The sequence below is a fragment of the Cyclopterus lumpus genome, chromosome 13, assembly GCF_009769545.1.
Source record: "Cyclopterus lumpus isolate fCycLum1 chromosome 13, fCycLum1.pri, whole genome shotgun sequence".
Taxonomy (NCBI): domain Eukaryota; kingdom Metazoa; phylum Chordata; class Actinopteri; order Perciformes; family Cyclopteridae; genus Cyclopterus; species Cyclopterus lumpus.
In genome coordinates this window covers 21,545,885-21,568,788 of record NC_046978.1, presented here as the reverse complement: position 1 = coordinate 21,568,788, position 22,904 = coordinate 21,545,885, and the positions used below count along the sequence as shown (strand labels likewise).

The window sequence follows — 22,904 nt, the reverse complement described above, 5'->3', positions numbered from 1 at the left end:
TGTACTTCTGCTACATCTCAGAGTACATATTGTACTTCTACTACATCTCAGAGTACATATTGTACTTCTACTACATCTCAGAGTACATATTATACTTCTGCTACATCTCAGAGTACATATTGTACTTCTACTACATCTCAGAGTACATATTGTACTTCTACTACATCTCAGGGTACATATTGTACTTCTGCTACATCCCAGAGTACATATTGTACTTCTACTACATCTCAGGGTACATATTGTACTTCTACTACATCTCAGAGTACATATTGTACTTATAATACATCTTAGGCTACATATTGTACTTATAATACATCTTAGGCTACATATTGTACTTATAATACATCTCAGAGTTCACAGGGAATGATTAAGATTAAGAACATTTAATAGATTGGTAATCAAAGAACTGATATCAGGAAATGAACAGATACTGAGTGTTTTACTTTGAAAGGGCGCGCCGGTAGTTGTATTCTGACACAAAGTAACTTCACGCAGGAAGTGGCCGTGTTGGGGGCGTGGCTTCATATTTTTGAGGACGTCGACAAGAAAGAGGAGCTCCCAGTCCGTCAGCACCGCGACCGAGACGAGCAGGAAGAGAAGAAGAAGAAGAAGAACTGCTCGTATTAAACCAATAAAACATCCAGAAGAAGAAGACAAGATGGTCGCCAAGCAGAGGATCCGCATGGCCAACGAGAAGCACAGCAAGAACATCACGCTGCGGGGGAACGTGGCCAAGTCAACGGTGAGCAACACCAGCTGGTCCAGGACCAGTTCGATCCGTTTTATGATGGAGATCCAACCAGTCTATACTGGGGAACCAGTAGTGGGATCCAACCAGTCTATACTGGGGAACCAGTAGTGGGATCAAACCAGTCTATACTGGGGAACCAGTAGTGGGATCCAACCAGTCTATACTGGGGAACCAGTAGTGGGATCAAACCAGTCTATACTGGGGAACCAGTAGTGGGATCCAACCAGTCTATACTGGGGAACCAGTAGTGGGATCCAACCAGTCTATACTGGGGAACCAGTAGTGGGATCAAACCAGTCTATACTGGGGAACCAGTAGTGGGATCCAACCAGTCTATACTGGGGAACCAGTAGTGGGATCAAACCAGTCTATACTGGGGAACCAGTAGTGGGATCCAACCAGTCTATACTGGGGAACCAGTAGTGGGATCCAACCAGTCTATACTGGGGAACCAGTAGTGGGATCCAACCAGTCTATACTGGGGAACCAGTAGTGGGATCAAACCAGTCTATACTGGGGAACCAGTAGTGGGATCAAACCAGTCTATACTGGGGAACCAGTAGTGGGATCCAACCAGTCTATACTGGGGAACCAGTAGTGGGATCAAACCAGTCTATACTGGGGAACCAGTAGTGGGATCCAACCAGTCTATACTGGGAACCAGTAGTGGGATCAAACCAGTCTATACTGGGGAACCAGTAGTGGGATCCAACCAGTCTATACTGGGGAACATCAGTAGTGGGATCAAACCAGTCTATACTGGGGAACCAGTAGTGGGATCCAACCAGTCTATACTGGGAAGCAGTAGTGTGATCAAACCAGTCTATACTGGGGAACCAGTAGTGGGATCAAACCAGTCTATACTGGGGAACCAGTAGTGGGATCAAACCAGTCTATACTGGGAAGCAGTAGTGTGATTTAAGTGTGTGTGTGTGTGTGTGTGTGTCCTCAGAGGAGCGTCACTGAGGATAAAGGTGTGGGTCCGTGGCTGCTTGCTCTCTTCATCTTCGTCGTCTGTGGATCAGGTGACTCTTCCATGTGTATAAATGTTAACGTTTTTATTCTATTTTATTATGTATTATTTACATATAAAACAACACTTGAGTGAAGCCCCGCTGACGTCAGGGGAGGGGCGGGGCTTATCATCAGTGTAAATGTCACTGTGCTCTCTGTGTCACTTTGATCTATGTCATTTGTTATTGACGAGTCTTGTGTCTCAGGTGTGTGTGGGCGGAGCTTTACATGCTCAGACACAGATCAGTTAGTATACAGAGGGCTCACTCTGATCAAACACCAGAGTCCAACCATCCTCTGAGATCTATGGAGATGTCAGTTAGCGATCAATAACCACTGATCACCTGGCTTTAACTCCTCCTATGTGATCAAAGGGAGACCTTATTGATCTTTTCTCATCTTGTATGTTCTAATAACATGTCTGTTTCTCTGCAGCCATCTTCCAGATCATCCAGAGCATCAGGATGGGCATGTAATGATGTCACAGGCAGGAGGCGGAGCCAGGGCTGAAGGAGGATGACAAACATCACCGGAGCACCATCTTCCCGCCCCGGCGTGAACCAACCGGAACATTCCTGAACTCTGACAGCTGTCTGCAGCACACAAAACAACCAAACAACCCCCCCCCCCCCCCCCCCCACCTCCACCTCCACCTCCACCCACCTACTGCCGCCCTGACCCCCCTGGTATCAGTGTTGATTTAAAGTGTCGCTGCCCACTGACCTTCTCAGTCGTTCTGCCTGTAAACAAGCCATACATGTGCCTTTCTGTGTTTACCTGTGCTTTAGCCCCGCCCCCTGTGATTCCACCTTATCAGTGCGGGGAGGGGGTCATAGTCCAACCTGCTCCAGGACTGTTTAATCCAGACCACAATATCCACATTATGTACTTGTTCCAGTCTGTTTGGACTCTTTTTTTTCACATTCCAGCTGCCATTCTGATCTGAGATCTGTCCTCGTCCTCCTCCACTTTCACCTTGTGCCCCTCCTCCTCCCCTTGAAAAGAAATGCGATGAAGGTCTTTTGAATCAGAAGGTTGGAGGTGTTGACGGGTGTGTCTGCACTGTGTTCAGACACACCTGAGCGATCATGTTCACTAAATAAAGTTTCCTTTTGAAGATGGACGTCATCTTTGTCTTTTCCGTTAATAAAACATGTGCCCAGTGCAATATGTGTACCCAGTGTTGTGTGCCCAGTATATATATTTTCTTTTATTCCAGACTCATGAGTCCATAAAGCAATAAACACAAATATAACAACAATATATAAAATAGGGGCCCGGTCGGGCTCAGCCCGAAAAAACATCATGGAGCAGCAGTCACCCTGTGGACCCACCACCCGCAGGGAGAATTATCGGGGTCGGGTGCTATGTAGACCGGGCGGCGGGCCAGGCAGGAGACCTGGGCGGGTCGATCGCTGGCGGCATAGACTAGCTCTAGGAACGTGGAACGTCACCTCACTAGCGGGGAAAGAGCCGGAGCTGGTGCAGGAGGTGGAGCGGTACCAGCTAGATATAGTTGGGCTCACCTCCACGCACAGCATGGGCTCTGGAACCAAGCTCCTGGAGAAGGGTTGGACTTTGTCCTTTTCTGGAGTTGCCCAGGATGAGAGGCGCCGGGCGGGAGTGGGGATACTCACGAGCCCCCGGCTGAGCGCCGCTGTGTTGGAGTTTTCCCCGGGGAACGAGAGGGTCGCCTCCCTGCGCCTACGGGTTGCGGGGAGTAAGGCTCTGACTGTTGTTTGTGCTTATGCACCGAACAGCATATCGGAGTATCCGGCCATCTTGGAGTCGGTGGGAGGGGTCCTGGAAAGGGCGCCGCCTGCCGACTCCATAGTTCTCCTGGGAGACTTCAACGCTCACGTGGGCAATGACAGAGAAACCTGGCGGGGCGTGATTGGGAGGAACGGCTTGCCCGATCTGAACCCGAATGGTGTTTTGTTGTTGGACTTCTGTGCTAGCCACAGTTTGTCCATAACGAACGCCATATTCGAACATAAGGTGGCTCATAAGTGTACCTGGTACCAGAACACAAATCCCGAGGGAGGCTGGGGACATGGAATCCGAGTGGACCTTGTTCAAAGCCTCTATTGTGGACGCGGCTGCTCGGGGCTGTGGCCGGAAGGTCATCGGTGCCTGTCGTGGCGGCAACCCGAGAACCCGGTGGTGGACACCGGGGGTGAGGGAAGCCGTCAAACTGAAGAAGGAAGCCTTTCGGGCCTGGTTGGCCCAGGGGTTTCCTGAAGCAGCTGACGGGTACCGGGGGCCAGAAGGGCTGCAGCGGCGATGGTCGCAGAGGCTAAAACTCGGGCATGGGAGGAGTTCGGGGAGGCCATGGAGAAGGACTTTCGGTTGGCCTCAAGGAAGTTCTGGCAAACCATCCGACGGCTCAGGAAGGGAAAGCAGGGTCTACCCCAGGCTGTTCTCAGCAGGGGGGGGGAACTGCTGACCCGGACTGGGGACATCGTCGGGCGGTGGAAAGAGCACTTTGAGGAACTCCTAAACCCGGCCAACATGTCCCCCGGAGAGGGGGCAGCGCCGGAAGACTTTGGGGTGGATTCACCCATATCCCTGGCAGAGGTCGCTAAGGTAGTCAAAAAGCTCCTTGGTGGCAAGGCGCCAGGGGTGGATGAGATCCGCCCTGAGATGCTGAAAGCGCTGGACATTGTTGGGCTGTCTTGGTTGACACGCCTTTTCAGTGTCGCATGGGGGTCGGGAACAGTGCCCATGGACTGGCAGACCGGGGTGGTGGTTCCCATCTTCAAGAAGGGGGACCGGAGAGTGTGCTCGAACTATCGTGGTATCACACTGCTCAGCCTCCCGGGAAAAGCTTATGCCAGGGTGCTGGAGAGGAGGCTCCGACCGCTTGTCGAACCTCGGATTCAAGACGAACAGTGCGGATTCCGTCCCGGTTGTGGAACAGTGGACCAGCTCTTTACCCTCGCAAGATTACTGGAGGGGTCCTGGGAGTTTGCCCAACCAGTTTACATGTGCTTTGTAGACCTGGAGAAGGCTTTCGACCAGGTCCCTCTGGGGTTTTTGTGGGGGGTGCTGCGGGAGTATGGGGTGCCGGACCCGTTGGCACAGTGTAGTACGTGTACCCAGTGCAGTACGTGTACCCAGTGTGGTGCCCAATATAGTACGTGTGCTCAGTGTAGTACGTGTACCCAGTGTAGTGCCCAGTGTAGTACGTGTGCCCAGTGTGGTGCCCAGTATAGTACGTGTGCTCAGTGTAGTACGTGTACCCAGTGTAGTGCCCAGTGTAGTACGTGTGCCCAGTGCAGTACGGGTACCCAGTGTGGTGCCTAGTGTAGTACGTGTGCCCAGTGCAGTACGTGTACCCAGTGTAGTGCCCAGTGTAGTACGTGTGCCCAGTGCAGTACGTGTACCCAGTGTAGTGCCCAGTGTAGTACGTGTACCCAGTGTAGTCCCCAGTGTAGTACGTGTGCCCAGTGTAGTACGTGTACCCAGTGTAGTGCCCAGTGTAGTACGTGTGCCCAGTGTAGTACGTGTACCCAGTGTAGTACGTGTACCCAGTGTGGTGCCTAGTGTAGTACGTGTGCCCAGTGCAGTACGTGTACCCAGTGTAGTGCCCAGTGTAGTACGTGTACCCAGTGTAGTGCCCAGTGTAGTACGTGTACCCAGTGTAGTGCCCAGTGCAGTACGTGTACCCAGTGTAGTGCCCAGTGTAGTACGTGTACCCAGTGTAGTGCCCAGTGTAGTACGTGTACCCAGTGTAGTGCCCAGTGTAGTACGTGTGCCCAGTGTAGTACGTGTGCCCAGTGTAGTACGTGTGCCCAGTGTAGTGCCCAGTGTAGTACGTGTGCCCAGTGTAGTGCCCAGTGTAGTACGTGTGCCCAGTGTAGTGCCCAGTGTAGTATGTGTACCCAGTGCAGTACGTGTACCCAGTGTGGTGCCCAGTATAGTGTGTTAATAAAATAAATTACGAACATTGTACCCAGGCATCCATTCCTTACCAAGAGGAAAACAACAAGTAACTGAACAAACTAAGACTCAGATAAGAACTGTTATGTGAAGTCACTGAAGCTGACTCAGAAACTCGGCTAAAGTTGAGACGGATTAGAAAAGAACTGCATCCTGGTCATCGAACAACATACGCACACTGATTAGACAAACGCTGGAGATGGGACCGTGAGCCGAGAGAGTGGGACCACCCTGTGCTCCAACCAGAGGAGTCCAAAGTCTAAACCAAGAGTTGTAAAGTGTAATGCCAGTTTAGTGCCCAGTATACTACATGTACCCAGTGTAATGCCAGTTTAGTGCCCAGTATACTACATGTACCCAGTGTAATGCCAGTTTAGTGCCCAGTATACTACATGTACCCAGTGTAATGCCAGTTTAGTGCCCAGTATACTACATGTACCCAGTGTAATGCCAGTTTAGTGCCCAGTATACTACATGTACCCAGTGTAATGCCAGTTTAGTGCCCAGTATACTACATGTACCCAGTATAATGACAGTGTAGTATGTGTATTGAGTGCAGGAGCTAAAATGCTCCACCAGGTGGTCCTGGATGTTTGGGAGGTTGCAGACTGATAATTGGTTACTCAGACACACTTCCTATTTATTAATTGTGCCCAGTAACCACTGCTACAGTATTTGTGCTGCTCCACTAGGTGGTGCTGTTTGGATATGAACCCAGTAAAGAACAGTAGTGAATGTGAGTGGATGAAGGTCAGTGTCAGCACACAGTTCCAAATGAGTCCATACTGAAGCCACTTACCTTGACTGATAGTGACTGTTTCCCACAATTCATTACTTCCTCTCATCAGTCGAGCAGTTAACTCACCTGTAAAGTACATCCTGTCCAGTTAGAACGACGTCATTAAAGTTTCCTGCTTCTTTACTTGTATCTATGATACAGTTCTAACCACACTGGATCTGTACACCGCTTCATGTGGCTGTGTTTGGACCCTCAGGGCCACCATAGTGATGAACAAATACTGAACATTAATAAACACTTCATTTATTACTGATGTTACAGTGTTTAAACAGCATGGTAACAATCTTTAAGCTTAATTGAACACAGTCAACAGGTTTTATTTACTGCAGCAAGAAGTCTGACTGCAGAAGGAAGTCTGACTGAAGCAGGAAGTCCGACTGCGGCAACAAGAAGTCTGACTGCAGCAAAAAGTCTGACTAGCAGGAAGTCCGACTGCTGCAGCAGGAAGTCCGACTGCGGCACGAGGAAGTCTAACAACCACAAAAGCAACCACAGATTCGGTTCAGATGATGCAACATTACAAAACAGATGAGAGCTCTGATGTCACACCATGTCGTTGTTACACAAGAAACAAGTCTGCAGATCTCAGATCAGACAATGTATGTGACTGAGGGAAGGAGGGGGATCACTAAAGTTAGCTAGCAGGCTCTTACAACAGATCTCTGGTCTGTGAAGCACTTCTACACATCATGTGAGAGAATCTGTACTGCATCATGTGGTATTAATGTGTGACTGAGCATTAAATATTAAATCATAACCTGCAGCAAAACCCAAACGTTGCTGCAGGTTGTAGGTTATATTTGTCGTAAGGTGACAAACCTAAAAGGAAGGTAATGAGGACATGACGTCCTACCATGAAGATAATAGGGACATTATGTCCTGCAGGGACAACCCAGATGATTATGAGGACATGATGTCACACTGAGACTTCTCCACTGAAAAGAGGTCTTGCAGGATTATGAGGACATGACGTCACACTGAGACTTCGACACCTAAAAGAGGTCTTGCAGGATTGTGAGGACATGATGTCACACTGAGACTTCTCCACTTAAAAGAGGTCCTGCAGGATTGTGAGGACATGATGTCACACTGAGACTTCTCCACTTAAAAGAGGTCTTGCAGGATTATGAGGACACAACGTCATGCTGAGACTTCTCCACTTAAAAGAGGTCCTGCAGGATTGTGAGGACACAACGTCACACTGAGACTTCTCCACTTAAAAGAGGTCCTGCAGGATTGTGAGGACATGATGTCACACTGAGACTTCTCCACTTAAAAGAGGTCTTGCAGGATTATGAGGACACAACGTCACGCTGAGACTTCTCCACTTAAAAGAGGTCTTGCAGGATTATGAGGACACAACGTCACGCTGAGACTTCTCCACTTAAAAGAGGTCTTGCAGGATTATGAGGACACAACGTCATGCTGAGACTTCGACACATAAAAGACATGACGTCATGCTGTTGAGTATTACAAGTTCTGAACTGCCTGCTTTGAGATCAGAAAACATTCAACATCTGATGTTCTGCAGCTCCACAGATCCAGAAGTATCGACATTTTACAAATGTTAAAACCACGTTATTTATTGTGTTGTCCTCCATCCCTCGTCCTCAGTTGTTGGACGGCTGCTCTGGTTTCAGTAGGATGGCCCAGGAGTTGGCGGACACGATGTCTCCCCGCCGATGGATGCGACAGGTGTAAACGCCCTCATTAAACTCATTGGCGACGATGCGGAGGTCTCGGTCTTTCATGACAATGTAGCCGGGGACGGAAGTCAAGATCTGCTCGCCATCTTTATACCAGCTGCAGGAAACAGAGAAAGAGATGTTTTTGGTTTTAGAATCTTTGTTAGTTGTTCTATGGATCTTGGTTTTATCTGGACCCTGGTCCTGCCCAACACCAACTGCTTTTATCATTATGATTGTGGTAATATCTGGGGTTATTAAACCACTTGTTTCAGCTTATTTCTCTCTCTGTTAACATCATTGTTCATCAGTTAATTCATGGATTTTGATAATATTGGGCTCATAGCTTTATTTTTAATTAATGTGTCAAGATTCTGTGCCCATAAGATCTTTGCTTTGTCTCGTAGCTTCACATCGCTGCTTTAATATCGCTGAACATGAGACATACTGCATTTGTTGTGGGAACAATAAACATATAAGAGTCTGTACATTATTAAAGGCTTTTGAACTGGTTGTGGGATCAAACATATAAGAGTCTGTACATTATTAAAGGCTCTGGTTAATATGTCCACATTTCTCTTTTAGGAGCAACAAGTGAAATAACTTCTGACTCACGTACTTTTCCCATCAATCGGGTCTCTCCTGTCGCTCCCATGTGTGTGAATATGGCACTCGAGTCGAGGGCTTAACAGAATACACATATTTGATTGGCCGAGTAGGATTTACAACGCGTGTAATTGGTCGCTGTGTTTCCTGGACCGCTGAACGAGAGCCGTAAAGGCTAGAAAAGCTGCGCCGGTTAAATAGAAGCGATCAATGCTGATCAACAGTTGACCAATGTTCACACTGCACCACTGTATAATATACAATCTTTGGATTCAGCTGTGAATATTTTCTGTTTGTATTTTATTAAACTGAAACTATTTTGGAAAAAAACAAACGTCTGAACATATTTGATCAATAATGGAATACATAATCATTAGTTCTAGCACAGATCAATTCAACACATTATTGCTCAGCTGACCTGACTTTGGGTGGTGAGCGGAGGTTTTTGGTTCCACAGCGGAACCCCACCACCTTACCCCGAGGAACCATCTTGATCTTGACATTGGCCAGAGGTAGCATTGGCGTGGTTACCGCCTCCAGAGGCTCTGGAAGACAGAAAGTTAGTTTCAAACCAGAGACGGAAGGACAGACCTCAGAGAGACAGTCTGGTTTCTGTCTCACCGTAGCAGAGGTCACAGCGCTGAGGACAGTTCTTCTTCATGAAGGTCTTCCTCCGTTCACAGAAACCCAGACGAGCCCACGGATCACAGACCCGCTTCTTATCCAGACACCCTGCAGACGGACAGGAAGTATCTTTACTGTAGTAGCAGTACAACAGGAAGTACCTTTTCCGGAGTAACAGCACAACGGGAAGAACCTTTACTATGGTAACAGTACAACAGGAAGTATCATTACTGAGGTAACAGTACAACAGGAAGTACCGTTACTGTAGTAACAGTACATCTGGAAGTACCTTTACTGAGGTAGCAGCACAACAGGAAGTCAGTTTACTGTAGTAACAGTACAACATGAGGTACCTTTACTGTGGTAGCAGTACAACTTGAAGTACCTTTGCTGTAGTAATAGGCTACATGAAGTACCTTTACTGGAAAAACAGTACAACAGGAAGTAACTTTACTGTGGTAGTATGTACCACAACCTTTACGGTAGTAACAGTACAGCAGGAAGTATCACAACCTTTACTGTAGTAACAGTACATCAGGAAGTATCACAACCTTTACTGTAGTAACAGTACTGCGGGAAGTATCACAACCTTTACTGTAGTAACAGTACAACAGGAAGTATCACATAATTTACTGTAGTAACAGTACAGCAGAAAGTATCACAACCTTTACTGTAGTAACAGTACTGCGGGAAGTATCACAACATTTACTGTAGTAACAATACTGCAGAAAGTATCACAACATTTACTGTAGTAACAGTACTGCGGGAAGTATCACAACATTTACTGTAGTAACAATACTGCAGGAAGTATCACAACATTTACTGTAGTAACAGTACTGCGGGAAGTATCACAACATTTACTGTTGTAACAGTACTGCAGGAAGTATCACAACATTTACTGTAGTAACAGTACTGCGGGAAGTATCACAACATTTACTGTAGTAACAATACTGCAGGAAGTATCACAACATTTACTGTAGTAACAGTACTGCGGGAAGTATCACAACATTTACTGTAATAACAGTACAGCAGGAAGTACCTTTACTGGGGTAGCAGTACAGCAGGAAGTACCTTTACTGGAAAAACAGTACAACAGGGAGTACCTTTACTGGAAAAACAGTACAACAGGGAGTACCTTTACTGTGGTAACAGTACAACAGGAAGTAACTTTACTGTGGTAGTAGGTACCACAACATTTACTGTAGTAACAGTACTGCAGGAAGTATCACAACCTTTACTGTAGTAACAGTAAATCAGGAAGTATCACAACCTTTACTGTAGTAACAGTAAATCAGGAAGTATCACAACCTTTACTGTAGTAACAGTAAATCAGGAAGTATCACAACCTTTACTGTAGTAACCGTACAGCAGGAAGTATCACACACTTTACTGTAGTATCAGTACTGGAACAGGAAATACCAAAACATTTAATGTAGTAACAGTACTGCAGGAAGTATCACATCCTTTATTAAAAGTATTACATCCCTCAATCAAGTAAAAGTGCTGCGGGAGTATCAAATCTTTTTAAAGTACTACAGAAAGTGTTCATATATATTTACAGTTTCCACAACATAGCTATTATTCTATATTCTATATTATTCATATACTATAAACAACTCTACTGTGTGACTTTTATTGTGAAACTCCGACAGGAAGTGGTATGTGAAGTTACCATAGAGCCTCTGGATGCCCCACACGTCATCCTGGGCCACGTTCCTCTGGCCTGTGTAGGTGGCGTTGGGATGCATCAGAGCCTGAGGGTCTCTGGAGTGCCACAAGCCAAGAGCGTGGCCTACCTCATGGGCTGCCACCTGGACCAGGTCGTTCAGCCACACACCTGTAGGGTCACATGATCAACTCTGTAGGGTCACATGATCAACACTGTAGGGTCACATGATCAACACTGTAGAGTCACATGATCAACACTGTAGGGTCACATGATCAACACTGTAGGGTCACATGATCAACACTGTAGAGTCACATGATCAACACTGTAGAGTCACATGATCAACACTGTAGGGTCACATGATCAACACTGTAGGGTCACATGATCAACACTGTAGAGTCACATGATCAACACTGTAGGGTCACATGATCAACACTGTAGGGTCACATGATCAACACTGTAGGGTCACATGATCAACACTGTAGAGTCACATGATCAACACTGTAGAGTCACATGATCAACACTGTAGAGTCACATGATCAACACTGTAGGGTCACATGATCAACACTGTAGGGTCACATGATCAACACTGTAGAGTCACATGATCAACACTGTAGAGTCACATGATCAACACTGTAGGGTCACATGATCAACACTGTAGGGTCACATGATCAACACTGTAGAGTCACATGATCAACACTGTAGAGTCACATGATCAACACTGTAGGGTCACATGATCAACACTAAACAGTCACATGATCAACACCTGGGCCCTATTTCTCGTACCTGGCTAACGTGGTTAGCGGGATAATTTTCATAATTTTCGATTCCTCGAAGCAAGTTTGGCAAAATCACCATAGCAACACTTCCAAAAATTTGAACCTGCTCCAGCGCAGGCTCATTCAGTCTAGCTGGATAATCTGGCCACGCCCCCTGAAGAAAGTGTCAGCTCACTTCCTCATTGATGAAGTGATATTAGTGATATTAATGTTTCATAGGGAGAGAGTTCTGATGACGTGATGACGACTTCCTGTACGAGCGCCTTCCATTCTGCCCACAAGGAATCAATTATTACAGACCTTCTGGAGCCTACATTGAACACCACACATTGACTGTCTCACAGACTGTATGCAGAGCCTTGTGGTACATTGTGGTACATTGTGGTACATTGTTGTACAGTGTGGTACATTGTTCTACAGTGTTGTACATTGTTGTACAGTGTGGTACATTGTTCTACAGTCTGGTACATTGTTCTACAGTGTTGTACATTGTTGTACAGTGTGGTACATTGTTCTACAGTGTGGTACATTGTTCTACAGTGTCGGCGAAGCAGAACATCGGGAAAGCCGCTGTATGCCGTGGTTTTGGTGAAACTCATGGATGTGTTCATTATGTTCCGTGTAAATAATAATTTCATCATGCGTTAACGCATTTTTTTTGTTGAATTGGGCGGGGCTTAATGTTGCTGCACACATTGACAGAACATGGAGAAATGCACTTTTAAATGGACATTTTTATTTTAAATCTCTACCAGACGGCGTAGTTAATAAAAGCAAAGCTATTTGTAACCACTCAAACTGGAGTTATCTTATCATCAGAGGACTACGAGCATGAAGTACTACGAGCATGAAGTACTACGAGCATGAAGTACTACGAGCATGAAGTACTACGAGCATGAAATACTACGAGCATGAAGTACGTCTTAAAGGCGTTACGCAGCATTGAAACAACCAGTGGAGCGAAACTTCGTCAGACTACTGCGGCGTGCGGGAGAACTGTTATAAACCAACGCAGAAACAATGAACACATGAACAATGAACACATAAACAATGAACACATGGCTCGTCCGAGAGGAGAGCAGCGGACTGCAGTCCTCATGCAATTGATTTAGTAGAGCCACGTACGAGAAATAGGGCCCTGTAGAGTCACATGATCAACACCTGTAGAGTCACATGATCAACACCTGTAGAGTCACATGATCAACACGGTAGTCACAATTTGGCTCCGCCGCCTGCTCTCGTCTGCTTTCCAGGCGAGAAGCAGTTCGTCTTGAACAAACCTACAGTCAGACAAACATACTACCCATCATGCAATGCACTCAGCTGGCTCGTCTCGAAGGTCCTAAGAAACAATAAAACTTATCTGGACAACTAGTACTAGTACTAGTTGGTCACATACACTGCAGTACATGTACCTTCTTTCCAGCTAAACCTGGACTTGCCGAGGATCCAGAACTCGTGGTTGTCGAAGTGAATTTCTCCTCTCGGCGGTAGGAAGGCGTGAGCCAGCTCGCCGTTCAGACCGTCGAAACACGGGTGGAGAGGAGACCACCAGCAGTCAGTGTGGTTGAAGGTGTAGAAACCTAATGCACCCACACACATACAGACAACATATAGAGAACCACATTCATTTCAACACCACCTGAAACCAGTTTCCGGTGGCCCGTGGGCGGGCCCGCCAACTGTGCGCTGGAGATCGTACCGTTCATCGTCCATCTATGTATGGTTAGGTACTAGTGTCGTATGTTTCTGGAAACCTACGATTGTTGTGATTCTAACTATCCACTCCATTTCAAGATCGGACCACCACAGCAGCTACAGGCAACGTTTTTGTCAGACAACAACAAACAAACAAACGTTTTTAAAATCAAGCCGACTCACCGATGAAGCTTCGTTTTGACCCACATGTCATCACATTCCAATAAAAACGGTCTTGTTAGGTCGTAAAAAGGTCAATACAATCCAATTCAGTAAAAGTTTTTGTCCAAAACACGTGATTACATCCATAAATATCCACAAACTGCCGTTGCATCATTTCAAATCAGCCGGCAGATATGACAAAATATTTAAGAAAAGTAGCTGTAAAAGCCGTTCTCTGGCGTGCGCCTTTACAACCAGGATATCAAACTGTTCGTTCAACTCTATCCTTTCGATTGACACCAACAATTAAACCCACATTAGCCAACCAGAGTCAGCGAAGAAGAAGAGGGCTGACCAACTTCTTTTGGCTACTGTGCGCGCACACAGAGTCGGATTTGTCAAATGATGCTGGATTCGAACAGCCAATGAAAAGACGAAAACAAGGAAGTGCCATGTTGGGATGCCAGATAAGTGAATAAACCCGCAATTTCACTGCGTAATGACAACCTGTCGGTTTTGGTTCATTTTGCACACAATTTGGTTTCAATTCGGGGAAAAAACACAATAAAGTGTTTATGCTTCAGTTCCTTTGTGTCATTAATAGTGAATGTGTATATGATACCTCTGTTTCACCTTTCATTAGGGCCTAAAATGGAGTCTCCAAATGGCCTTTATTGGAAAAACGCCTAAACATACCCTTAGTAAAACATGTGTAAAATCTTCATTTTCTACTTTTTACTTGGACTAGGTAAGGCTTCATGCTATGCTCCCATTGTGTTTCCAGACCATAAGTCACAGCTATAATCATCTGCAGGCATCTATTTCACAAAAATATTTAGGCGAAAATAGAAAATCTTCTACTTATGTGTGTGCCAACTTATATTACTCAATGTCAGCAGCACTTAAAGTGATTCTGACTATTGGAGGGGAAAACTTCAGAGTGTGACATTTCAAAAGAACCAAAACCTGCACTTACTCCAAATGGTTCTCTTACAGCTTTCAATTTACTTTGGGTACGTCTGGATAGGTGTTTTTCGTGAATTTTACAGGAACGCTAAGAGGTTAAACTTCTCCACTTCCTGTCTGCCTACCGATGGTGATGTCAGCGGCGGTGATGTTAGTGGTGGAGTTGGCGTCGGTGAGCTCGGTGAAGGTGAGCGGGGACACGTCGCTCCACTTGGTGAAGGCGATGCTGATGGCCTTTCTGGTGTCCTCAACATTCAGGGTGTTAGGAAACGCTATGATCCTGAGAGATAGACAGGCAGAGAGGAAGAGAGACCAAGAGAGAGAGAGAGAGAGAAAACAAGAGAGACATTAAAGTCTAAAGTCAGAGAGATTTGATTCCAGAATATAACTACCTATAAATAAAGCTGCAAGCAGCATTGATCGGGGGTACTGGCTGGATGCCGGCTCACGCGGCCGAGAATGTCTGCAACTTTCGGACAACACGTCCACGAGTTGGATGTCTTTTTCCTATTATGCAGTGGTGTTACATGAGCTCGTTTAACGGAAATTCATTTAAAATGGCCGCCACGCCACAGCAATGCCGTTCCTTCAAACGTAAAGCTTTTGATTAGTTTTAATCACTAAGATCTTTAGATTGTACTGACTAAATTTGAAATGGATCTGATAAAATCCCTGAGACTAGTTCGTTAGAATATAGCTCCTAGAAATAGGATAAAATTAACGAAAAAATCACAAAATAATCTAAATGGTCGACTTCCATTTAGATTTTTTTAAAGTCTACGCTGTGTGCACAAATATATGCAAATAAGTATTTGAACATATCATTTGTATAAACTTGAATGCCTATTGGATTTAAGCATATCAGGTGATGTGTATTTGTGTAGTGCCCCTCATTGTGGCCTAAGGAGATCAACACCCTATATCAAGGTGTTTTTACAAGTCAAAAATTGTAAAAACTATAGGGATGCAGCACTATTTGCTAAGATTGCTAAGATATCGGGGTGTGATCAAAGAACCATCAAACATTTTGTTGCAAATAGTCAACAGAGTTGCAAAAAAAGCGTTGAGAGAAAAAGACGCAAATTAACTGCCAAAGATTTGAGAAGAATTAAACGTGAAGCTACCAGGAACCCGTTATCCTCCAGTACTGTCCTATTCCAGTGAAGCTACCAGGAACCCGTTATCCTCCAGTACTGTCCTATTCCAGTGAAGCTACCAGGAACCTGTTATCCTCCAGTACTGTCCTATTCCAGTGAAGCTACCAGGAACCTGTTATCCTCCAGTACTGTCCTATTCCAGTGAAGCTACGAGGAACCTGTTATCCTCCAGTACTGTCCTATTCCAGTGAAGCTACCAGGAACCCGTTATCCTCCAGTACTGTCCTATTCCAGTGAAGCTACCAGGAACCCGTTATCCTCCAGTACTGTCCTATTCCAGTGAAGCTACCAGGAACCCGTTATCCTCCAGTACTGTCCTATTCCAGTGAAGCTACGAGGAACCTGTTATCCTCCAGTACTGTCCTATTCCAGTGAAGCTACCAGGAACCTGTTATCCTCCAGTACTGTCCTATTCCAGTGAAGCTACGAGGAACCTGTTATCCTCCAGTACTGTCCTATTCCAGTGAAGCTACCAGGAACCTGTTATCCTCCAGTACTGTCCTATTCCAGTGAAGCTACCAGGAACCTGTTATCCTCCAGTACTGTCCTATTCCAGTGAAGCTACCAGGAACCTGTTATCCTCCAGTACTGTCCTATTCCAGTGAAGCTACCAGGAACCCGTTATCCTCCAGTACTGTCCTATTCCAGTGAAGCTACCAGGAACCTGTTATCCTCCAGTACTGTCCTATTCCAGTGAAGCTACCAGGAACCTGTTATCCTCCAGTACTGTCCTATTCCAGTGAAGCTACCAGGAACCTGTTATCCTCCAGTTCGACTTAGTTGAACCACGTACGAGGAATGGAGCCCTTGAACTCTTGATCATCTCTTTGTAAACTTCTACACAGGTACCAACAACAAGATACCCACAGGGGAGACTGGCAGATACTAGACCTCCTCCTGGCTGAGACCCTGAAGGACATTGCTTTCAGCAGGAACCTCGCCACCCAGCCAGCCAGACTACCTAGACCTCACCACAGCCAGACCTCTGTCAGTCCTTTTAGACCTCAGCCAAACCTCAGCCAGACCTCCTGGACCTCAGCCAGACCTTCTAGACCTCAGCCAAACTACTTAGACTTTAACCATACCACAGACAGACTACCTAGACCTCAGCCAGACCTCACCCGGACCTCCTAGACCTCCGCCAGTCCTTCTAGACCTTTGCCAAACCTCAGCCAAAACTCACAGACCTCCTAAACCTCAGCTAGACCTCAGCCAGACCTCAGTCAAACTTAGCCAAACCTCAGACAGATCTCCTAGACCTCAGCCATACCTCCTAGACGACTTGTGGTGTCTACAAAGTAAAATCTTAAACTGAATGTTCTGGGCTAGTATTTGCTCACGGATTGAAAGTATTTGCATGTATGCATCAGAAGTATTGATCAGAAGTCTTGATATGCACCTGTAGCTGATGTTGTGGTGGGTCCACTTGTGTCCCAGAGGGTTGATGGCGTATCGTCTGGTTCTGGTTCCTCTGAACGTCTCCGTCACTCTACTGCTGGCTGACATCTGAAAAAAAACAACAACGGGCTGTTAAATTAATCAGGTTCGATAACCAAGCAGGTCGTTACACAATCAGATCTTTAATCAATCAGATCGTTAATCAATCAGCAGCCTCCGAGCTGAGTGACACCAACTGCACTTCCTCTAATGTCCAATAGATGCTGCGGTGATGAAACTGTTATCAGTTACTGATATTATTCGTTGGATCAATATGAGCTCTGAAGCTAAAAGAACTCTCACGATGTATTTTACCAGGAAACACACAATTATGTTCATATCTCCGCGGTAAAACGGCAAATAAATCTGGTTCTGATGTTGCCGTAATCTGTAGACGTTCCGTGTTCTTCTCACGAGATCGTACGTGATTCACTCAGCGAGCTGAGAGCTTGGACGTGTTGTGTGACATTTGTGTCGAGCTCCACCCTGCAACGTAATTTGTGGAATTGTGTGTCCGTCAATATTTTGTGTGAAACTAACCAATGAACAGTTAGGAAATCACTAAGGACCTCCCACCTTACGCTTCGGAAAAATACTGCAGTTTAGTAAACAGTTAGAAAACAGTTAGTTTTTATATAAAGGACATACTCTGTTCTTGTTTGGAAAACTGTTCTTGAAAAACAGACTAAAATATATTGTACATTTTTTGTTTGAAAACAAAAACGGTTGTAATGTTCATTTTTTGTTTGCATACATCCCATAATGCTTGATCTGTAGTATGAAGTAATTTCTCAGTCCCATTTTATCTCAGTCTCTCTCACATTTGGTGAAAGTGGAGTGACAGACAACACTTTTACTCCAAAAAACGATATTACAACATTTGGCTTTAGACATTTATTACATGCATCTACTATTGTATTCATATATTCCACCACCTTTGTAAGCTTTGGTAAAACAATGTCTATCACCAAAACAGTTCGTCCACAGGAGTAAAGGAATGTTTTAATAAATCTTCAACTTTTCAGCTTTAAGGCCAAACGGTGCTTCATTATATAGAAAGCTCAGATTGTTCTACGTGTTGTGATGTATAACACATGGGTATGTATCAAATTCAAGAATCAAGGTGAATTTAAGAAATTATGTAAAATCGGGAAAAAGACCTTAGAGCCCAGAGGGTTAAGGCTAGCATCTTCAGCTAAGGGTTAAGGCTAGCATCTTCAGCTAAGGGTTAAGGCTAGCATCTTCAGCTAAGGGTTAAGGCTAGCATCTTCAGCTAAAGGTTAAGGCTAGCATCTTCAGCTAAAGATTAAGGCTAGCATCTTCAGCTAAGGGTTAAGGCTAGCATCTTCAGCTAAAGGTTAAGGCTAACATCTTCAGCTAAGGGTTAAGGCTAGCATCTTCAGCTAAGGGTTAAGGCTAGCATCTTCAGCTAAGGGTTAAGGCTAGCATGACCCAAATATAAGTGGCCCCATGATGAGAGTTGGTCCAGTTCTTTAAATGCAAAGGAAAGGAGCATCAATGCTTCCTTACTTAGCTCCTTTAGCAGAGGAAACACTGGACCTTCCTTTACCAAAGGAAAGGAGCTTCAATGCTTCCTTACTTAGCTCCTTTAGCAGAGGAAACACTGGACCTTCCTTTACAAAAGGAAAGGAGTTTCAATGCTTCCTTACTTAGCTCCTTTAGCAGAGGAAACACTGGACCTTTCAAAGGAAAGGAGCTTCAATGCTTCCTTACTTAGCTCCTTTAGCATAGGAAACACTGGACCTTTCAAAGGAAAGGAGCTTCAATGCTTCCTTACTTAGCTCCTTTAGCTTCAATGCTTCCTTACTTAGCTCCTTTAGCAGAGGAACCACTGGACCTTTCAAAGGAAAGGAGCTTCAATGCTTCCTTACTTAGCTCCTTTAGCATAGGGAACACTGGACCTTCCTTTACCAAAGGAAAGGAGCTTCAATACTTCCTTACTTAGCTCCTTTAGCAGAGGAACCACTGGACCTTTCAAAGGAAAGGAGCTTCAATGCTTCCTTACTTAGCCCCTTTAGAATAGGGAACATTGGACCTTTCAAAGGAAAGGAGCTTCAATGCTTCCTTACTTAGCTCCTTTAGAATAGGGAACATTGGACCTTTCAAAGGAAAGGAGCTTCAATGCTTCCTTACTTAGCTCCTTTAGCATAGGGAACACTGGACCTTCCTTTACCAAAGGAAAGGAGCTTCAATACTTCCTTACTTAGCTCCTTTAACAGAGGAACCACTGGACCTTTCAAAGGAAAGGAGCTTCAATGCTTCCTTACTTAGCTCCTTTAGCAGAGGAACCACTGGACCTTTCAAAGGAAAGGAGCTTCAATGCTTCCTTACTTAGCTCCTTTAGCAGAGGAACCACTGGACCTTTCAAAGGAAAGGAGCTTCAATGCTTCCTTACTTAGCCCCTTTAGCATAGGGAACATTGGACCTTTCAAAGGAAAGGAGCTTCAATGCTTCCTTACTTAGCTCCTTTAGCAGAGGAACCACTGGACCTTTCAAAGGAAAGGAGCTTCAATGCTTCCTTACTTAGCTCCTTTAGCATAGGGAACATTGGACCTTTCAAAGGAAAGGAGCTTCAATGCTTCCTTACTTAGCCCCTTTAGCATAGGGAACATTGGACCTTTCAAAGGAAAGGAGCTTCAATGCTTCCTTACTTAGCTCCTTTAGCAGAGGAACCACTGGACCTTTCAAAGGAAAGGAGCTTCAATGCTTCCTTACTTAGCTCCTTTAGCATAGGGAACATTGGACCTTTCAAAGGAAAGGAGCTTCAATGCTTCCTTACTTAGCCCCTTTAGCATAGGGAACATTGGACCTTTCAAAGGAAAGGAGCTTCAATGCTTCCTTACTTAGCTCCTTTAGCAGAGGAACCACTGGACCTTTCAAAGGAAAGGAGCTTCAATGCTTCCTTACTTAGCTCCTTTAGCATAGGAACCACTGGACCTTTCAAAGGAAAGGAGCTTCAATGCTTCCTTACTTAGCTCCTTTAGCATAGGGAACATTGGACCTTTCAAAGGAAAGGAGCTTCAATGCTTCCTTACTTAGCTCCTTTAGCAGAGGAACCACTGGACCTTTCAAAGGAAAGGAGCTTCAATGCTTCCTTACTTAGCTCCTTTAGCATAGGGAACATTGGATCTTTCAAAGGAAAGGAGCTTCAATGCTTCCTTACTTAGCTCCTTTAGCATAGGGAACATTGGACCTTTCAAAGGAAAGGAGCTTCAATGCTTCCTTACTTAGCTCCTTTAGCATAGATACTATAAACCAGGTTGTTTATATTAATAAAGTAATATATGAACCAGGTTGTTTATGTTAATAAAGTAATATATGAACCAGGTTGTTTATATTAATAAAGTAATATATGAACCAGGTTGTTTATGTTAATAAAGTAATATATGAACCAGGTTGTTTATGTTAATAAAGTAATATATGAACCAGGTTGTTTATGTTAATAAAGTAATATATGAACCAGGTTGTTTATGTTAATAAAGTAATATATGAACCAGGTTGTTTATGTTAATAAAGTAATATATGAACCAGGTTGTTTATATTAATAAAGTAATATATGAACCAGGTTGTTTATATTAATAAAGTAATATATGAACCAGGTTATTTATATTAATAAAGTAATACTATAAATCAGGTTGTTTATATTAATAAAGTAATATTATAATCAGGTTATTTATATTAATAAAGTAATATATGAACCAGGTTATTTATATTAATAAAGTAATGTATGAACCAGGTTGTTTATATTAATAAAGTAACATATGAACCAGGTTGTTTATATTAATAAAGTAATATTATAATCAGGTTATTTATATTAATAAAGTAATATATGAATCAGGTTATTTATATTAATAAAGTAATATATGAACCAGGTTATTTATATTAATAAAGTAATACTATAAACCAGGTTGTTTATTTTAATAAAGTAATATATGAACCAGGTTGTTTATATTAATAAAGTAATATATAAACCAGGTTATTTATATTAATAAAGTAATACTATGAACCAGGTTGTTTATATTAATAAAGTAATACTATAAACCAGGTTGTTTATTTTAATAAAGTAATATATGAACCAGGTTATTTATATTAATAAAGTAATATATGAACCAGGTTGTTTATGTTAATAAAGTAATATATGAACCAGGTTGTTTATATTAATAAAGTAATATATGAACCAGGTTGTTTATGTTAATAAAGTAATATATGAACCAGGTTGTTTATATTAATAAAGTAATATATGAATCAGGTTATTTATATTAATAAAGTAATATATGAACCAGGTTGTTTATATTAATAAAGTAATATATAAACCAGGTTATTTATATTAATAAAGTAATACTATAAACCAGGTTGTTTATTTTAATAAAGTAATATATGAACCAGGTTGTTTATATTAATAAAGTAATATATGAACCAGGTTGTTTATATTAATAAAGTAATATATGAACCAGGTTGTTTATTTTAATAAAGTAATATATGAACCAGGTTGTTTATATTAATAAAGTAATACGATGAACCACTAACATCATAACTACGTAGTTTAGTGAAAGTTCCCTAAACACAGCGGTTGTCGTTTCCTAACTCCTCATTAACTCTCCTTGCCATCTTTCCTTGACCCCGTGACCTTTTCTACAGAGGTCAAGGACAAGTGGTTAGGAATAGAGGTGAGGAGTTCATAGACCCCAGAACTAAACTGAACCCCCTTCGTGGATGACTCTGACTGCCGGGCTTCATGGGTAATGTAGTCCTTGTGGCTAGTGGTTTGACACGTGGCAGCAGATGGAGACTCCTCCTCACAGATCTGTCGCCCAGATGTGAACCTCCAGACCTCCAACTAAACCTGGACCACAACCTCAGCTGGAGGACTTCCTGTCTCTGGACTTCCTGTCTGTTATTCTACCTCGTTTCAAAACAAGCACAGAAGAAGAACACCGGTTGGGAAAACCAACACACACACACACATATATACTGTATACATGTGTGTATATGTATAAATATAAAAACATACTGCTGAAAATAAATGATATCATTCAATTAAAGTAGTAAAATAATGTGTTTTATGTATTATTATAAACCGTCTCACTATTGGTGTGTGGTTATTATTGGTTGATCTGATTGAGGTTTAGAAACATCAGTACTATGTATTGATTATTGGTTTATGATCTGACTGGTGATATGATTGATCAGGAGCTTCATTGATAAACTCAGTTCACTGACCTGCGGCCTGAGAGCAGATCCGCCCACCTTCATCACCACCACCATCATCATCAGCAGCAGAGGAAGGTCCATGATGGGAACAGGACTCTACCCAGTCCTGCACGTGACCAATCAATCAATCACTCCGTCTGTCTGTGTGCGTGTCCGTGGAAGAGGCGCGTGCGTGTTCAATGACAGAATCACGCAGTTCCTTCAGGTTTCTTCAGAACCTCGTGGGTCAAGAACATCCGACCCGGAGATCCGACCCTATCCGGGCCCCACGAAGACCCACACCTTCCCAAGGGAGTCTTCTGGTTCCGGACCCGGTCCGTGCTGCTCGGCTGAGGAACAAACTGAGGGAACTTGTTCCTCCGCACGGAGCGCTCGCTGCTGCAGTC

General features: G+C 44.0%; 2 protein-coding genes across 2 annotated transcripts; one reads left to right on the top strand and one right to left on the bottom strand.

Annotated features, from left to right (window-relative positions):
• Positions 1 to 513: 513 nt before the first annotated feature.
• serp1 (stress-associated endoplasmic reticulum protein 1) lies at positions 514 to 2,930 on the top strand. Its single transcript, XM_034548526.1, has 3 exons — positions 514 to 742; positions 1,704 to 1,776; positions 2,201 to 2,930. The coding sequence occupies exons 1-3, from the start codon at positions 659 to 661 to the stop codon at positions 2,239 to 2,241; spliced, it is 198 nt and encodes a 65-aa protein (XP_034404417.1). The 5' UTR covers positions 514 to 658; the 3' UTR covers positions 2,242 to 2,930.
• A 3,650-nt stretch (positions 2,931 to 6,580) lies between these two features.
• Positions 6,581 to 22,904, bottom strand: mmp23bb (matrix metallopeptidase 23bb). Its single transcript, XM_034548509.1, has 8 exons — positions 22,528 to 22,904; positions 17,249 to 17,355; positions 14,818 to 14,972; positions 13,282 to 13,449; positions 11,094 to 11,258; positions 9,419 to 9,529; positions 9,216 to 9,342; positions 6,581 to 8,309 (listed from the first exon to the last, which is right to left on the bottom strand). The coding sequence occupies exons 1-8, from the start codon at positions 22,597 to 22,599 to the stop codon at positions 8,117 to 8,119; spliced, it is 1,098 nt and encodes a 365-aa protein (XP_034404400.1). The 5' UTR covers positions 22,600 to 22,904; the 3' UTR covers positions 6,581 to 8,116.